At 40.1% G+C, this 16041-nt stretch overlaps 1 protein-coding gene across 20 annotated transcripts in view; it reads left to right on the top strand.

Annotated features, from left to right (window-relative positions):
- The window catches only part of PDE4DIP (phosphodiesterase 4D interacting protein), a 223359-nt gene that overhangs the window by 107322 nt on the left and 99996 nt on the right, over positions 1 to 16041 (top strand). For 18 of the 20 annotated variants that reach the window (XM_060139195.1, XM_060139204.1, XM_060139175.1 and 15 more), the window contains 4 exons: positions 1174 to 1250; positions 3809 to 3932; positions 4068 to 4243; positions 7865 to 7982. In XM_060139195.1, coding sequence (XP_059995178.1) covers positions 1174 to 1250; positions 3809 to 3932; positions 4068 to 4243; positions 7865 to 7982 — 495 coding nt within the window. Of the gene's footprint in view, positions 1 to 1173; positions 1251 to 3808; positions 3933 to 4067; positions 4244 to 7864; positions 7983 to 14244; positions 14463 to 16041 lie in introns of those variants that run through there. The other 2 variants (XM_060139201.1, XM_060139176.1) reach the window with 2 other exon arrangements.

Raw genomic sequence — 16041 nt, 5'->3', positions numbered from 1 at the left:
TATCATTTAAGTTCAGCTTCATCATTGGAACTTTTCCTTGGGTTAGGTGGGTGGATATTCTTCTGGAGAGTAAAAGGAGAGAAAGGTGCTCTCGCCCCGCCAACCACCCTCTCTTGAGTACATGCATTTCCTTGGATATCTTGACAAAGAGCTGATAAGATAAGCAACTGCAGTTAATTTTGGATCCACTTCAGCTATTCTTGGAGTTTAACAATTTATATAGTTACTAACGGAGAATGGAGAAACGTGATTAACTATGCGGTGACTTTTCTGCAGAAAGAGAGTAGAGAGGGTTAGAATTTAATGATGTAAATTGGAATGTACTTGCATTTCCATGTGGTAGATTTTGTAATGCCCATGAAATTACCTTGATCCACCAGAATCATTGATCATAAGATTTAGGATCTAACCTTGTGGGATGAAACTGTTTTAGCAGTTCTCTGTGAGACTTGTAAACTTTATTGTCTATTTGCTTGAATAGACACAGTGCTAAAGCCTAGAGAAGTAACTATATTTTTTCTCTTTTTTTTCTTTCCGTCCTTTTCATTTCTCTTTTCTACTTATGTAGAAGAATAAAGCTAGCATGAAGAATGTTCAGATCAGATTGCCTAGGATATCCCACCTTTGGTGTAATAATTTTCTTTCCTTTCTATGACATATGATTAATGTAATATATGATTATGACTGAGAACTTCAGCTATCCTAGTCAGGGAGGGAAAACTGTTGTTTTTATAAGTAATAACAGTGAACACTTAAAAAAATTGAACTGTTGATTTACAATATTGCATAAGTTTCAGGTATAAAGTGATTCAGGTGTGTATATATATATATATAATATATATATTCTTTTTCAGATTCCTTTCCATTACAGGTTATTACAAGATATTGAATATAGTTCCCTGTGCTATACAGTAAATCCTTGTTGTTTATTTTATATACAGTGGTGTGTATTTGTTAATCCCATACTCATTTTTTCTCTCCCCGCCCCACCCCCCACCTTTCCCCTTTGGTAACCATAAGTTTTCTACGTCTGTGAGTCTGTTTCTGTTTAGTAAATAATTTCATTTGTATCATATTTTAGAGTCTACATAAAAGTGATATAATATTTGTCTTTCTCTGTCTGATCGACGGTCTGTGGCAGCTAATGACGATTAATGCCTGTGTACTTTTCAGAACATCGAGTTGAAGGTTGAAGTAGAGAGCCTGAAACGAGAACTCCAGGACAAGAAACAGCATCTGGATAAAACATGGTGAGTTGCAGTTTGAACTAGTTGAGCTCTTGGTCCTTTCCAGTCTGGCTCATTAACTGAGCGCAATAGATTTGGAACCAAATCTGGCGTTTGAATGCTGCATCCAGTTAAGAAACTGAAACAATGTGCTTTTCTTTCCTTGGGCTCCAATAAGTCTGAGAGATGTTGACATAGATTGGTAAATTCATCAGACCTAAGCTTATAAACTTCCCAGTCAGTAATCTACTAATAACATCCAGGGCTGACATAGAGTTCGGCAGAAATGGGCACTCTCATATAGTGCTGGTGAGAGTGTGAATTGTGATAACATTTTTGGAATGTGGTACTACCTATCAAAATAAAAAATTAGCACTTCCCTTGATCAAATAATTCCTAAAAGGAATCTATTCCTTATAAATAAAAGCAAGAGTATGAAAGGATAAATGTATAAGGATATTAACTGCATCATTATTTGCAATGGCAAAAAAAAAAAACTAGGAGCAACTATACATCAATAGGGCAATGGTTGAAAACATTTTGATATAAACATACTGTGGAATATTATGTAGTCATTAAAAGGAATGAGTTAGCTCTATATTATTATCCTGGTGGAAAGTCCCTGACAGACTAAGTAAGGGGGAAAAGTGCTGCATGATATTTAGCATATAAGCCCCTTTGGGTAAAGACAATCTATGTGTTCATGTGTTTGCTTGAATATGAATAGAAAAAAACTGCAGGGTTACATACCAAACTCTTTAACATTGCCTGTATCAGGGGAGTGAGAGTGGAGTTTGTGATGGGGAGAAGACTTCAATTTTTTTTCTTTCTATACCTTCTGTATTGTTAAGATGGTTACTTTTATAATTTACAGTTTTTATAATTAAAAAACCCTTAGTTTTAAATGACAAGTACTATTGAAATTGTTACTAAAAATAATTTTCAGATTATATCCTAGAATCAGTATACATCCAATCTGATCTGGCGTTCCTTCTATCTCCACAGTATTTCTTGATGCTTAGAATGATAGTCCAGCAACATCAGAATACTCAAACCAGACTCAACCATACGCAGTATGCTGGAATTACTCAATACTTACTAAGGCATTAAGTGAACTAATGGATTTTAGGAAAATTTATAATAACAATTGAGTTACAAGTTTTGAGATTTGTGTAGTGATTTTTAAAAAAAATTATGTCGTTTCAGTTTTTAATTAGGAGGCATTATCCTATTTTTAGCAATGAGAAAACTAAGGTACAGAGTGTTAAAGTCTTCTCAAATGAGTGGCAGAGCCCACATCTTCTGGCATCATGTCCAAGGCTCTTCTGCCTTCACAACAGCTGTAGCCTATTAAATCAGGCATTCCTGGCTGACTTACTCAGAAAATGTATAACTTCCAATCTCAAGACATTGTAGTTAGCTGTTGTCTATTGCATTTATCAAAGAATATGGAGTCAAAGTTGATGACTCCTGAGGTCTATTTAAGGGTCTTAGGTTATTCTCTTGACTTGTGTCCCTTGTACAACAAAGACCCTTCTACCACCAAAAGGCTGCATAATGACATGGGAACTCAAGATAAATATAGTCTCTGGGACAGTGCTGAGTAGTGTCCAGTATCGAGCAAGGAATTCTATAATCTTTAGGGAAGTTCCATTTGGTCACCATGGGCACAACCTTCTGGGCCAAATATTAAAATACTACTGGGCTTGGATAGAGCAGTCGTATTTGATTTATCATGAGCCTATGAAGGCTCAATATCGTTCTCTGCCCTGAGAACAAGAAGATTGTCCATGGTTCTTAACAAACGGCTTAAAACAAGAATAAAAACAAACCGGAATTAAGATCATTCAGCACCTGATACTGCCCCCAAATTTCTAATCCTCAGACATCCAAAGGCAGCTGTTGTTAGCTATAAATAAGCTGGTGACACCTTACCCGCTTCATGCTAGCGCCTGGGCATTCATTCCTAAGGACATCAGAGAAGCAAAGCTGGGCCAGAACCCTGAGCTTCCATAGTTTAAACGTCTGCTTTCTGCATGGGACTGTGGGAAAACTGGATAGAACTCTGGGTAGGTAGCCCAGATTCAGGACAGTCTATGGGTTACTGGCTGTAAAGGAGAAAAGCATTTCTGTGGCTATCCAAATAGATATTCTATTCCAGCAACCTAAATGGAAGGGACACTCTAAATTCAAATAGCAAGACAAACAGGGAACTAGCAAAGCACTCTGGGAGAGCAGTCTTAATGGGAAAGTCTGGGGACAGATGATGGTGAACATGGATGCTGAGTTCTAAACCATCTGATGACTACCTGCCTTTCATATGCAAGATTCTTCTCTTGAAGCTATAGCAGTAATGAAACCTCTAGGGAGTCAGGTATATTCTGATTGACAAGCAACACAAATCAGAGTTCCTAAAAGATTACCTGAAAAGTTGGAAAGAGCAGTTCCACAAATAATTGCAGAGAAAAAAAATACTTCATTTTTATTCTCATCAATGGGACTCTGAATTACTGAAACAGCCTTAATGGGTCCACTTGCTAAATTATATGACTGGCTCTGACTGGCCAATGCTCTGGTTTTAGCACTGATGTGGAGAATCTCAACAGCCATAATGAAGCTGAGCTCCGGCGCCAGTTTGAGGAGAGACAGCAGGAGACGGAGCATGTTTACGAGCTCCTGGAGAATAAGATCCAGCTTCTGCAGGAGGTGAGTATCCACGGCTAGGGGTCCCCTTTTGCCTCTTTTCTGACTGCTCTGCCTCTTGGCATTCACCTTTTCCCTCCCTAAAGTACCCATGTTTGCAGCCTTTCAGGTTTTGTTCTTTTCTCGTTCTTTTTGCAGGAATCCAGGCTAGCAAAAAATGAAGCCGCACGGATGGCGGCTCTGGTGGAAGCAGAGAAAGAGTGTAACCTGGAGCTCTCAGAGAAACTGAAGGGAGTCACCAAGGACAGGGAAGATGTACCAGGAAACCGGGTCAAGCCCAACCAATACACTGAGGCCCTGGCCCAAAGGGACAAGTAGGTGCTTTTGGTGCTCTATTTGCCATTTGTCTTTTGCCTGTTCTCGAGCCTGTGTGAGTATATAGCAGCTGCACTGTTCCCTTTGAATGATTTACGGTGGACCTTCACCATTACCAAGACTTTATGGTTCCCGCAAGTAAAGAAATCTCTTTTTAGGGCTGTGTCTTTAGTGGTATCCATTAACAGAACTGACTAGTTGGCAATCAGGAGACTTAAGTAGGTATAAGTAGAACAGTGGTCAAATGGTAGCAAACAAGAGACATGGATTCACTTATTCACATTTACTGAGCACCAGCTATATGCCAGACACTGGGCTAAGCACTCAGGTTACAGAGATGAAAGACCCACTTCCTGTCATCAAGACACACGTTACACAATTTTAATAAGTTCTCTGATAGAAGTAACATGGGATGCTCTGGGGCGTATAGAATTGTCATCTATTCCAGACTAAAAGAGCAAGGTGCCATTGAAAGTGTCCTGAAGGAGGTGAAATCGGAGGTGAGTTTTGATGAGTGAATAGGAGTTAGAAGAAAGAGTGTAGGAGGTGAGTGGCGTGGGGGAATGTCCTGTACAGGAGGAGACACCATTGAGGGGAGATACAGGGAAGGGCATATTTCAAGACGTGTAATTAGTGCTATGTAACCAGAGCAGAGGGTCTGGGGAAGACTAATGAGAGATAAGCTGTATTGGGAATAGGGGGTCTGATTGTGCTGGCTTTGTATATAGTAAGGAACTTGAATTTTCTCATAAAGTAAGTGGGCATTTGTGGAGGCCACCACTGTGTCTTGGTTACTGCAGCAATTTCCTAACTGTTCTCTTTACTTCCGGTTCTACCCTCTGCATTCCATCCCAATCTAACAATTCAGAGCAGCTTTGAAGTGGGAAATTCAACAATATGAAACTGACAAATAATTTAGCCTCTTCAATGCATGATACTATGGTGGCATAAAAAGCCTTAAGTGGTTTTTAACTGAATAGGTGAAAAACACACAAGGTACGCACAGTGACCAATGTGATCTTTTTGAGACACAAATCTGATCATATTATTGCAGGGCAATTTAGAAAGTTCTCCAACATCTTTAGGAGATAAAATCTGTTCTTAGTGTGGCCATCAAAGCCTGTTATGATTTTTTTTCGGTACACGGGCCTCTCACTGTTGTGGCCTCTCCCGTTGCGGAGCACAGGCTCCAGATGCGCGGCCATGGCTCACAGGCCCAGCCGCTCCGCGGCATGTGGGATCTTCCCGGACCGGGGCACGAACCCGTGTCCCCTGCATCGGCAGGCGGACTCTCAACCACTGCGCCACCAGGGAAGCCCATAAAGCTTGTTATGATTTGACCCCTGATTTCCCCCAGACTCATCCCCTACCATGACCCCTTCATATATCACTGATGCCAGACTAGTAATAATAATGATGACTAAGGTTTGTTGGGCTCTTGCTGTACAGCTGAGCTGAGTACTTTACATTCTTGTTTAATTCTCCCATAAAGTTTAATTCTCTCATAAAGTTAACAGTCCCATGAGATAGGGATTATTATACTTTATAAATGAAGAAATTGGCATTTAGAGAGTTATGTAACATGGCTTCAGGCATTGCTGGAATCAAAACCCTAAAGGCACAGCGCCTCCAGAAGCATACTGTGCTATGTCAGGTCCCCAGAATTTTGCTCATGCTCTTCCTTCTGTGGGAAACGTGTGTTTTCCCTTCCTGGTGAGCTCCTAATTCATTCTTCAGAACTCACTAAGGCATCAATGGTTACTTCTGTGAAGGCTTTTGTGACAGCAGAATTAAGTCTTTATATTGTTGGGTTTTTTTTTAAGGAATTTTGCCTTTTTTAAAAAAAATTTTATTTATTTATTTATTTTTGGTTGTGTTGGGTCTTCGTTTCTGTGCGAGGCCTTTCTCTAGTTGTGGCAAGCGGGGGCCACTCCTCATCGCGATGTACGGGCCTCTCACTATCGCGGCCTCTCTTGTTGTGGAGCACAGGCTCCAGACGCGCAGGCTCAGAAATTGTGGCTCACGGGGCTAGTTTCTCTGCAGCATGTGGGATCTTCCCAGACCAGGGCTCGAACCCATGTCCCCTGCATTGGCAGGCAGATTCTCAACCACTGCGCCACCAGGAAAGCCCTATTGTTTTGTTTTATATGCACATCCATTAGTGTACAGTTCTCTGTGTGGTGTTGTATTTTCTTCAGATCTTCCCTGCTAGGTTCCCTGAGACTGTCTCAGTCCAATAAATGCTTGTCAAACCAAAAACAGAAAAAAGAAACAAATGCATACCTGACAAGTAAATTGAGGGAGTTCATATCAGATGGCCTTGAGTAGCTTTGTAAAGTAGGAGACTAGATTATCTGTAGAGACTGAGGGTCAAAGGGATGAATGAGATATGAACTTGAGAAAAGTAGAGACATTCTAGCACAGATACTGTGGGGAAGTTGATATGGAGTCCACATTCATCATCATAATTATCATTATAGCTTGCATTTGTATAAAGTTTTTAAAGTTCTTTCTGATCCCCACATCTTAGCTAATCCTCATACCTTAATTTAAGAGATTCCTACTTGACTTTCTGATACCCTTCACCTTCTGCCAAACTATTTTCCTGCCAAGGTGCTATCACTATCTTACATACACAGGAATCATAAGCACAATCGGAAACACTTCATCTAGTACCAGCACATTTCCTAGGACAGGTATCTCTAGTACTCAAAGACTTACACACAGAGAAACAGCAAGATAATGCCCTGCACGTAGTAGGCGATGAATGACTGTCGAGTTGAACCTGTGGTTTATATACATCAGCACAGCATGCATAGTCTTTGACAACTGAATTCTAGTCTGAATTTCCAGCCTCTTCTCCAGCCATTGTCTCTTCCCACCAGCCTTTCCCCCTTTTCCCTTCCAGTGACGCTTCCCCATATGTCTCATATCTTCATTCCTTCATTTAAGCTCCTCCTTCTGAGCCTGGAAAATAACCCAGTCTTCACAATCTCTTCTCCTGAGCTTCCCCACAGTCTCCTCCAAGTCAAATGAATTACTTCTTTATCTTTCCTCCTGTAGCTCCATGGCAACACTCAGTGTACTATTTGGTATATACCCCTGGTGTGGTAGCACTTATTATATTCTATCTGTTGATGTAGCTGTGCCTTCCCATTTCCCAAACTCTTGGCACACACACCAAAAGAACTTAAGTTTCTATACAGCAGAGGTTGTGTGTTTTCCAACTTTATATTCCCAGTACTTGGTAGTGTGCATTGAGTTATATACATAACAGTTACCTAATAATTTGTTTTTGAATGGAACAACAATAACAATTTTAAAAACTCTACAACTTATGGCCCCTATTCCAAGAATTTTATATCTATGGTCTATAGAACCATGGATTGGCTTCAAGAGGTCTCTGAACCTGTGACAACGTAAGCAAAAAATCGTTTGTGTATATATTTGGGGACTGGGGCAGAGAATACATGGCTTACTGAAGAAAAGTTTCAAAGAGTTCAATGACTCAAAAGGTAAAAACTTACTGTACTGGACCATGCTATCTTTGGAGCGGGCTGAAAAATAAAGGTAGCAATAGTACCATGGCTATAATTGTTCTTACCTTTTCTTTGCTCCAGAAGAATTGAAGAACTGAGTCAGAGCCTGGCTGCACAGGAGAAACTTGCAGAACAGCTATCTCAAGAGAAGCAACAACTGCTACATCTGTTGGAGGAGCCAGCTGACATGGAAGTACAGGTGAGATTTGGGCTGTACTTCCTGAGGCACAAAGCTTCATGCTTTCAGGAGCCCTACTTTACATTTATATGTATTAGTTTTCTATTGCTGTATAAGAAATTACTACAAACTCAGTGGTTCAAAACAGCATGCATTTATTATTCCAGTTTCTGTGGGTCAAGAGTCCAGGCATGGTTTAGTTGGGTTTTCTGCTCAGGGTCTCACAAGTCTGAAATCAAGTTGTCAGCTGGACTGCTTTCTCAGCTAGAGGCTCGCTTAGGAAAGGTTCCACTCCTAAGCTCCCTCAGGTTGTTGGAAGAATATTTCTGTGTGACTGTAGAAGTTATGGCAGCTTGCTTCTTCACAGCCAGCCATGGAGAGAGACAGTCTCTTGCTTATCTCCCTTCTAGACACTCTTTTAAGAGGTTCACCTGATCAAGTCAAGCCCCTCAGTGTACTATCCCTTTTTGTTAACTTAAAGTCAACTGAGTAGGGACCTTAGTTACATCTGCAGCAACACCCCTTCACTTTTGCCATATAACAGTGCATAACTATGTAGCAATATCCCTCACCTTTGCTGTATTCTATTGGTTAGAAGCAAGTTACAGGTTTCTCCACACTCAAGAATTGTACACAGGTGTGGATACCAGGAGGTGGAGGTCACAGGGGCCATCTTAGGATTCTGCCTGCCACTCTAGTGATGTATAACTATAGCAAATGTATAATGTGGTTTTAATATTGAAGAGAGAACCCTCACTGCTGTGAAAATTATTGCATTAATCTGTATTGTTGTTCTTGGAGGTTACCTCAGAGGGAACTCCCCTCCTTTATTCAACTTTTAATTTACTAAAACGATACTTTCTGAAGGAACCCCAGAAGGTATCTGTGCCCAAGCAACAAACACAATTACTAGGTATTCTTACAAATCTTAGATCAATGATAAAGCAAAACATGTGCAGCTTAATTTATTGGTCACATATACAAAGGTTGGAATCAGGATAAAAAGAGCAGTGCTAAAAATTAGTATAAAGCAGTGTTTCCTCACCTTTCCTGTGTCGTGACAAAAATAGCAAATGATAATAAGAAACGTAGAAAAAGGCGTGATTTACAACATAATCAAATTGCTTAAAACCAGTGACTTTTTCTCATTTTTCTCCTTATCCACTGCTCTTTTTTATTACTCAAGTAATAAATAGCAATTACCTAAAAGTCTGCAAATCCAAATAAGCAAAAAAGAATTACAGTTTTCAATAGCTATGATAAGTATAGAAGAAAGGCAATGATTTTGTACATTTTTAAAATTGAGCCCCTGCAATAAATCTACTCATTAATTATAATTTAAAAAAATAATGAATGATAATATTTATAAGGTGTAGCAGTAAATGGATGGAGCTTCTCACTTGAAAGTGACCATCCTGGGTGCTTAGGCCACAATGAGGGCAGAAGAAATCACTATCTTGGCCACACTGTAAACTCCTTGGACTCTGGATCCATTTTGGTTGGAAAGCTCTGGTTAACAAACTCAGGAAATGATGTGTATGCATATAATTTGATAGACATGAGTAAAAATTAAAGTTTATAGGCTTTTTGCAAGATACATATTGAAATCTATGGAAGATCCCATAACATTTTTTAATTAGGAATAACTTGGCTGGGAATTAGGAGAAGTAGGTTTCTATCCTGATTTTTTCTTTATTAACTGTATGACCATGGATACATCACTCTCAGCCTCCATATGTGTAAAATGGGAAAATTAGCCCAGACGATCTCCGAAGTGTCCTACAATTTTGACATTCTATTCTAATGAGTCCAGCGTCATTGGGGAAAGTGTATAGTCCCCAAGGTAAGCACTTCGAAAGAAAAATACTCACGTAAATTCTGAAATAAAATCACTCTCATTGTTCTAGTTTTATATTTACAGACATATAGAAACATATTTAGGTACACATACTTATTTTCATTAGTATCTTTGGTAAGCACTGAAATGGGTATATGTAGTTCAATATTTGCAATGCTAATAAGGGGAAGTGGGTTGGTATCAGCTTTTTTTTTTTTAACATCTTTATTGGGGTATAATTGCTTTACAATGGTGTGTTAGTTTCTGCTTTATAACAAAGTGAATCAGTTATACATATACATATATCCCCATATCTCTTCCCTCTTGCGTCTCCCTCCCACCCTCCCTACCCCACCCCTCTAGGTGGTCACAAAGCACCAAGCTGATCTCCCTGTGCCATGCGGCTGCTTCCCACTAGCTAACTATTTTACATTTGGTAGTGTATATATGTCCATGCCACTCTCTCACTTGGCATCAGTTTTTAAAACAGACTTGAAGAACAGAAAAATTATAATTTCAAAGAGACTAAATTATTTACAATCTATCCTAAAGGAAAGCTTAGAACAAGGTTAAGTACAGCGTCTAGAGCATAATAACATTGGGTGAGCAGAAGAAAGAAATACATCGCCACATAAATTGTGCTAAATTGATACGCTTCTTTAATGTTGCTGGTACCTATAAAAATTTATTATTCTTGTTATTGCCCAACTCTTTGTACATTTATAAACCTGATTACATCACGCTGTGAATTCTGTCAATCAGTGTTTCCCAACATTTTTCAGAGAAAGTTCAGTTTCATAGGAGCTGATTATGTGTCTACGTTACTCTGAAGTAAAGTGACTGAGGCTGGTTGGAGGTGATTACCTGTGTCCACCTTCAGAGCCTCCACCACCTGAGAGCTGAGGGGCTGGCATCTCAGCACAGTGGTGGGCCATTTTGAGGCACACTGGCCAGAATACCCAAGCTGGAGAGCTCTGCCACAGGGGGCCTCTGACAGTAGGTCCTCTCAAATGTGGAGGACAGAAAGCCTCCCGCAGCTCATTTTCTAGTTTCTCCCTTTGGGTCTGTGCCTTATGAAGAAAAAAACCAAAAAACTAGGCACCAAGTACTTCTCAGTGTGCATAGAATTATTTTATATTATCATTTCTAAAACAGCCCAAGGAAGCCTGGCCAGAGAGTCAGCCTTCTAGTGAGTGTTCAGATAATCCTCTGAAAACTTCCTTCTCTCAATGTGTGTCCAGATTCCAAAAGAAAGGAAATGGTTTTGGTCACTGTGCGTCTATCTTATATTCTATGGCCTAGACAGAAAGAAAGATTGAAATGATTTCTGTAATACCTTGGGAATATTGAGCCATGCTCAAGTGGTTCAGATTGACTTAACGGAAGGAAACATTCAAGTCCCAGTTTAGCGAGAGGATCTTGGTCCTTCAATAATGGATTCTAGTATGAAGTCTCCTGGATTTTATCTGGGGAAGTAGAGTGGTATGAAAGAATGAGCTCAGGTTTTGGAATTTGATCTCAGTCAGCATCAACACTTTTTACATGTATGGCCTTGGACAAGTTATATAACCCTTCCAAGTACAATTTCCTCCTCTGTAATGTTCATCTATTTGTAAGGGTTAGAAATAATATATGTGAAGTGCCTAGCACAGTGCTCGAAACACGGTAACTACTGTTGTCCTTATAACTACTGTTGTCCATGGTAAATACTGTTGTTAACAACCTGAAAGAGAGTAAGGCTGTTCTTAAAATGAGTAGTGGCTAAAAAAGACATAGTCAATGAGTCAGATATTGTAAACTTCATTCACATTGTAACTATCTTTGTCTTACAAAAGACAATGACAAAATTATTCAGTATAGCAGTATTAGTGAGATTAATGGTCACAGTTCTCCCTCCGGACCTGTTAGCCTTGCACATAGAAAAGCTGTTTTATAGGCAAAGACCAAACTCAAAGTTGTCTATTTGTGTTATTGCTCCCCAGGAAGACCACAACAGAGTGTGAATCATTCAGGGCAAATTGATCACAAAGAGAATTATATCTCACTTTAGTCCCCTAGACAAAAAGAAATATTGAAGCACATTCTATAACATCTTGGGATCATGTAGTCACACTCAAATGGTTCAGATTATTATAATATAAAACCTAGAAGTAAAGTCACAGGATTTCTTAAATACATATTCAAAATATAATTTAAAATATTTATCAATGAATATTCAACAACTTTTCTGTAATAATAACGTCAGCACAATATGGTAGCATTTTCTATGTACCAGGTGCTGCTCTAAATACCTTATATAATTAATTCAAATTAGTTTAAGCCTCAAAGCAATCCAGTGAAGTAGATACTGAACTACATGAAACATAAAAAGAGATTCATTTATAATAAACGAATGTTTATTTTAATATGTAAATTCTTGGGCACAACTATATTAAAGGATATAAAGAAATAGGCAGGTGCTTGTATGGGAAGTCACAGCTTCAAATGCAGTCTGGTGCAGGCATGTTATATTGGCAACTCCAAAATGGCAAGGGGGCTTTCCTGGTGGCACAGTGGTTGAGAGTCCGCCTGCCGATGCAGGGGACACGGGTTCGTGCCCCGGTCCGGGAAGATCCCACATGCCATGGAGCGGCTGGGCCCGTGAGCCATGGCCACGGAGCCTGCGCGTCCAGAGCCTGTGCTCCGCAACGGGAGAGGCCACAACAGTGAGAGGCCCGCGTACTGCAAAAAAAAAAAAAAAAAAATGGTAAGGGACAGTGCCGTTAGTTATGATCCAGTGGCAGTGCCAAAGTGAAAAACTCTTGGTAAATTTCCAAATAAACAAATAAATTAAATAATATTCCTTTAATTTACGTAGCAGTTTAACTCATAGAAAAGTCAGAGTATATTAACGTTGTGTTCATATATATAACAGAATTAAGTCCTAGGTCCAGATGATTACATAAACAGTTTGATTACCTGCATCACTGCCCAGTGGAACATTTGAAAGTCATTCACATTTTGGAATAATGCTTTGTCCTGCCCATTGCAAGTTATGTAGCCCCCCTAGCCCCACTCATCACTGAAACAAGAAATGCCCCCGCAAACTTCCAAAATGCACTCTAGGATATGGCTGCTCGATAAGAACCACTGGTCTAGGGGGACCTGGCCTTCAAAGCGTTTAAAGCCCAATAAGAGATTGGCATGTAAACAAAGAACTAAAATGCAGTGTGATAAATGAAGAGAGAGAAGTATACTCATAGTGCTAAGAGGACCCAGAGATGAGAGGGATTAACTCTATCTTTGGAAGTCAGAGAAAGCCTCACTTGGAAGTCAGCCTTGACCTGGGGCCTTAAAGGCTGAGTACACCAGGCAGAAAGTAGGAGAAGGGCATTCTAGGTTAGGGGAACAATATATACAGTGGTGTGGAACACACTTAAGGAATTGGAAGTAATTGATGTTTTCAAATATATGATAAGTGTTGGAGAGTGATGGAATATATAGCTGGAAAGTCCCGTAAATGTCAAGCTAAGGACTTCATGTTGTAGGCAATGAAGAACTAAAAATTTAAAAATTAAGCAAAGGGAATAAAAGCTTATGAGTTGCACTATACAAAGGCAATCCTGGTGGTTGTTGAGACAGAAGACCGAGCAGATAATTGATGTCACCTTTTGAGATAGCAAATCATGGTTTGATGCAGCTAGTAACTGCTTCAACTAGCCCATTCTGTGAATTAGATAAAGGTAAAGAATATTGTAAAGCCAATTATAAAGCACTTTGTCTAAACAGTGATGTGTGACAACTTACTATTTGTGACACCTGAAGTCCTTGCTGTGGGTGTTATCTTTGCTAACAGTAGCAGCATCTTAGTTCTACTGTATTATACTCAAACCTTAGTCTGCCATGCCACTTCTCACCACAGGCGCCATACCTCTATAATGCGGAAGGCACAGGTTCAATTTCTAAGCCCTGGGCCTGCTCCATAGAGGCTGAAGAATTCTCTCATCGCCAGCAAAGCCATCCCTGGAACCCCTTACAGATGTTAGGGAACAGAGGAGCTTGAGTTCTGAGGCCTGAACTCCACCCCCCCAACCCCTCACAATTGGGGACACCACAGTTGGGCTTTAGAAGAAAGAGAGCCCACAAGTCATACGCTTCTAGGTGTGAGTTGTCCAGATGAAAAACACTCATCTTACTCCACCTCCCAGAGATAAATACTTCTCACGTGACGCCAGTATGAAAGTCTGGACTGGGAAATAGTCTCTGAGTACAGGAAGTTTTACTTCAGAACCTTTCTTCCTCAAATGAGAGAGACAGTTTTGATAAAGATTATTTGGTTTAATTGATTTTATTATCCCTCTAGTTGTTTGCCTTTTCCATTCTACCAAAACATTGTTCAGCATCCATTTTAGCTGGAGTGTACCTGTAGAATACTCATGAACTTCTTTTATATAATTAATTTCATAGAACAACAAAATATGCCACAAGCTTGACATGCCGCGGATTGACAACACTCCATGTATGCTCTCAGTCCTCCATGGCCGTTCGGATCGACGGCGTGTGGTGACCAGAGTGCTCAGCGTTGTGATGGCGCTGTCACGCTGCGGCAACTTGTCTACCTCTTTTTTACTAGGGAGTCAGAAAATCTAATAAAGTGCAGTTTACAAAGCGTTTTTCTCTTCCTTACTGAAGGTATCCACAGAATTGCAGGGAAAAGCTGGGAATCATTCCAGTTATTGATATTATTCCCTTCTACAGTATGGTGGAAGCTTTATCTCAAAGAACTTTTTAAATGAAACCAGACCTGGAGGGTAGGAAGGTGGGGGGTGGGGGGGTGGGGGGGTGGGGGGGCAATGGCGGGGGGGGGGGGCGGTGGCGTGGCGCGGAGGTAATGTACTTGCAAAGGAAATGTCTGGAGGAATTCTTGTTTTGTTTCCTCTTTTTTCTCTCCATCTTTCCCCCCAGTATTATATAAGCACTATTTATTAATGTGTAATTACACTGTGGTTGGCCTAAAAAATGAAACAGGGCAACAGAATTAGGGAGAGGCATCCATTAAGCCATCAGGACCTTCCTACTCACACAAAGCAGCAGACCGTCAAGCCATTGCATTTATGCCTTGTCTGGAACCTAATGTAAATAGCACTGCATGCAGTGAGGCAGATTTCCTAAAATAGCAAACATTCCAGTGTTACCGTGGAGAGATCTGACGTAGAGGTTAAGGCAAGAATGCGCTCTAAATGCTCAAGGCAGAGACTGAAAACCTGGCAGGGATTAGCAGCTCAGGCAGCTTCAGCCAACGTCATGTAAGGAGAATGTTTTTTTAGAGCAGCTTTTCAATATCCCTTTCTTAAGCTGATGAATATTGAAGCTGGAGACTCCTTTACAAATCCTCATTCAACGTCACTGTCTCCCAGGCAAACCTTCACTGGTAACATGTCTCAAAAACAGACTTTATCAGATGGAGAAAAGAGGGGCTTCTTCATAGCTTTATTTATTGAGCATTTACAGTTGCACAGGTACTGTAAGGTGAAGGAAGAGGAAGACAAAGACATAAGGCTTAGTCTCTGACTTCTAGGGATTACAATCTAATTGGAAGCTAAGAAAGTCTCTGATGGAAACAAAATACAAGGCAGGAGAGAAAGGGAAAAATCAGGGCCTGGGGTGGGCCGTGAAGACTCTGGTCCGTAAGGAATGAGTAGGATTTTAATAAGACATAAAAATATTAGGCATCAATTTATTTACTCATTCAATGATTATTTACTTAGATCTAGGAACATACTGATAAAAGTACCTCAGAAGATAACAAGATGAGTAAAGTGTGGTTCCTCTTCTTAAGGAGCTTACCAGCCCTTTAGGGAAGAAGGCAATATGGAAAAATGACACACATATTACTATAGGAATAAAAAGTGCTTTGGAAGGTCAAAGAAGAGAAAGATGTCTTTTGAGGGGATTAAGAGAGGCAGTTTAAAGAAAATACTTGAAGGTTGGTTAGGATTTTGACAAGAGGAGATGGTAGTAATGGGAAAGAACATTACAAGAAGATAAGAGAGCAGTAGGGAAGTTCCAGGTAAGGAAGCAGTAGTTGGAATAGTGAGGATATGCAGGGGGACAATGAGTTTAGGCTAGAAAGATAGGGTGATACTAGAGTCAGAGGGCCTTGGATGGCAGGTCAAGAAGTTTATGTTTGTGGGTAAGTCATTAGGTCTCCAGGTTACTATGCCAGAAAGTGATACATCTGAGATCTGTTTTAGGAAGATTAGT

This window comes from Lagenorhynchus albirostris, chromosome 2 (genome assembly GCF_949774975.1).
Source record: "Lagenorhynchus albirostris chromosome 2, mLagAlb1.1, whole genome shotgun sequence".
In the NCBI taxonomy this organism is placed as follows: domain Eukaryota; kingdom Metazoa; phylum Chordata; class Mammalia; order Artiodactyla; family Delphinidae; genus Lagenorhynchus; species Lagenorhynchus albirostris.
Note: the sequence above shows the minus strand (reverse complement) of the source record. Positions and strands in the feature narration are given on the sequence as shown.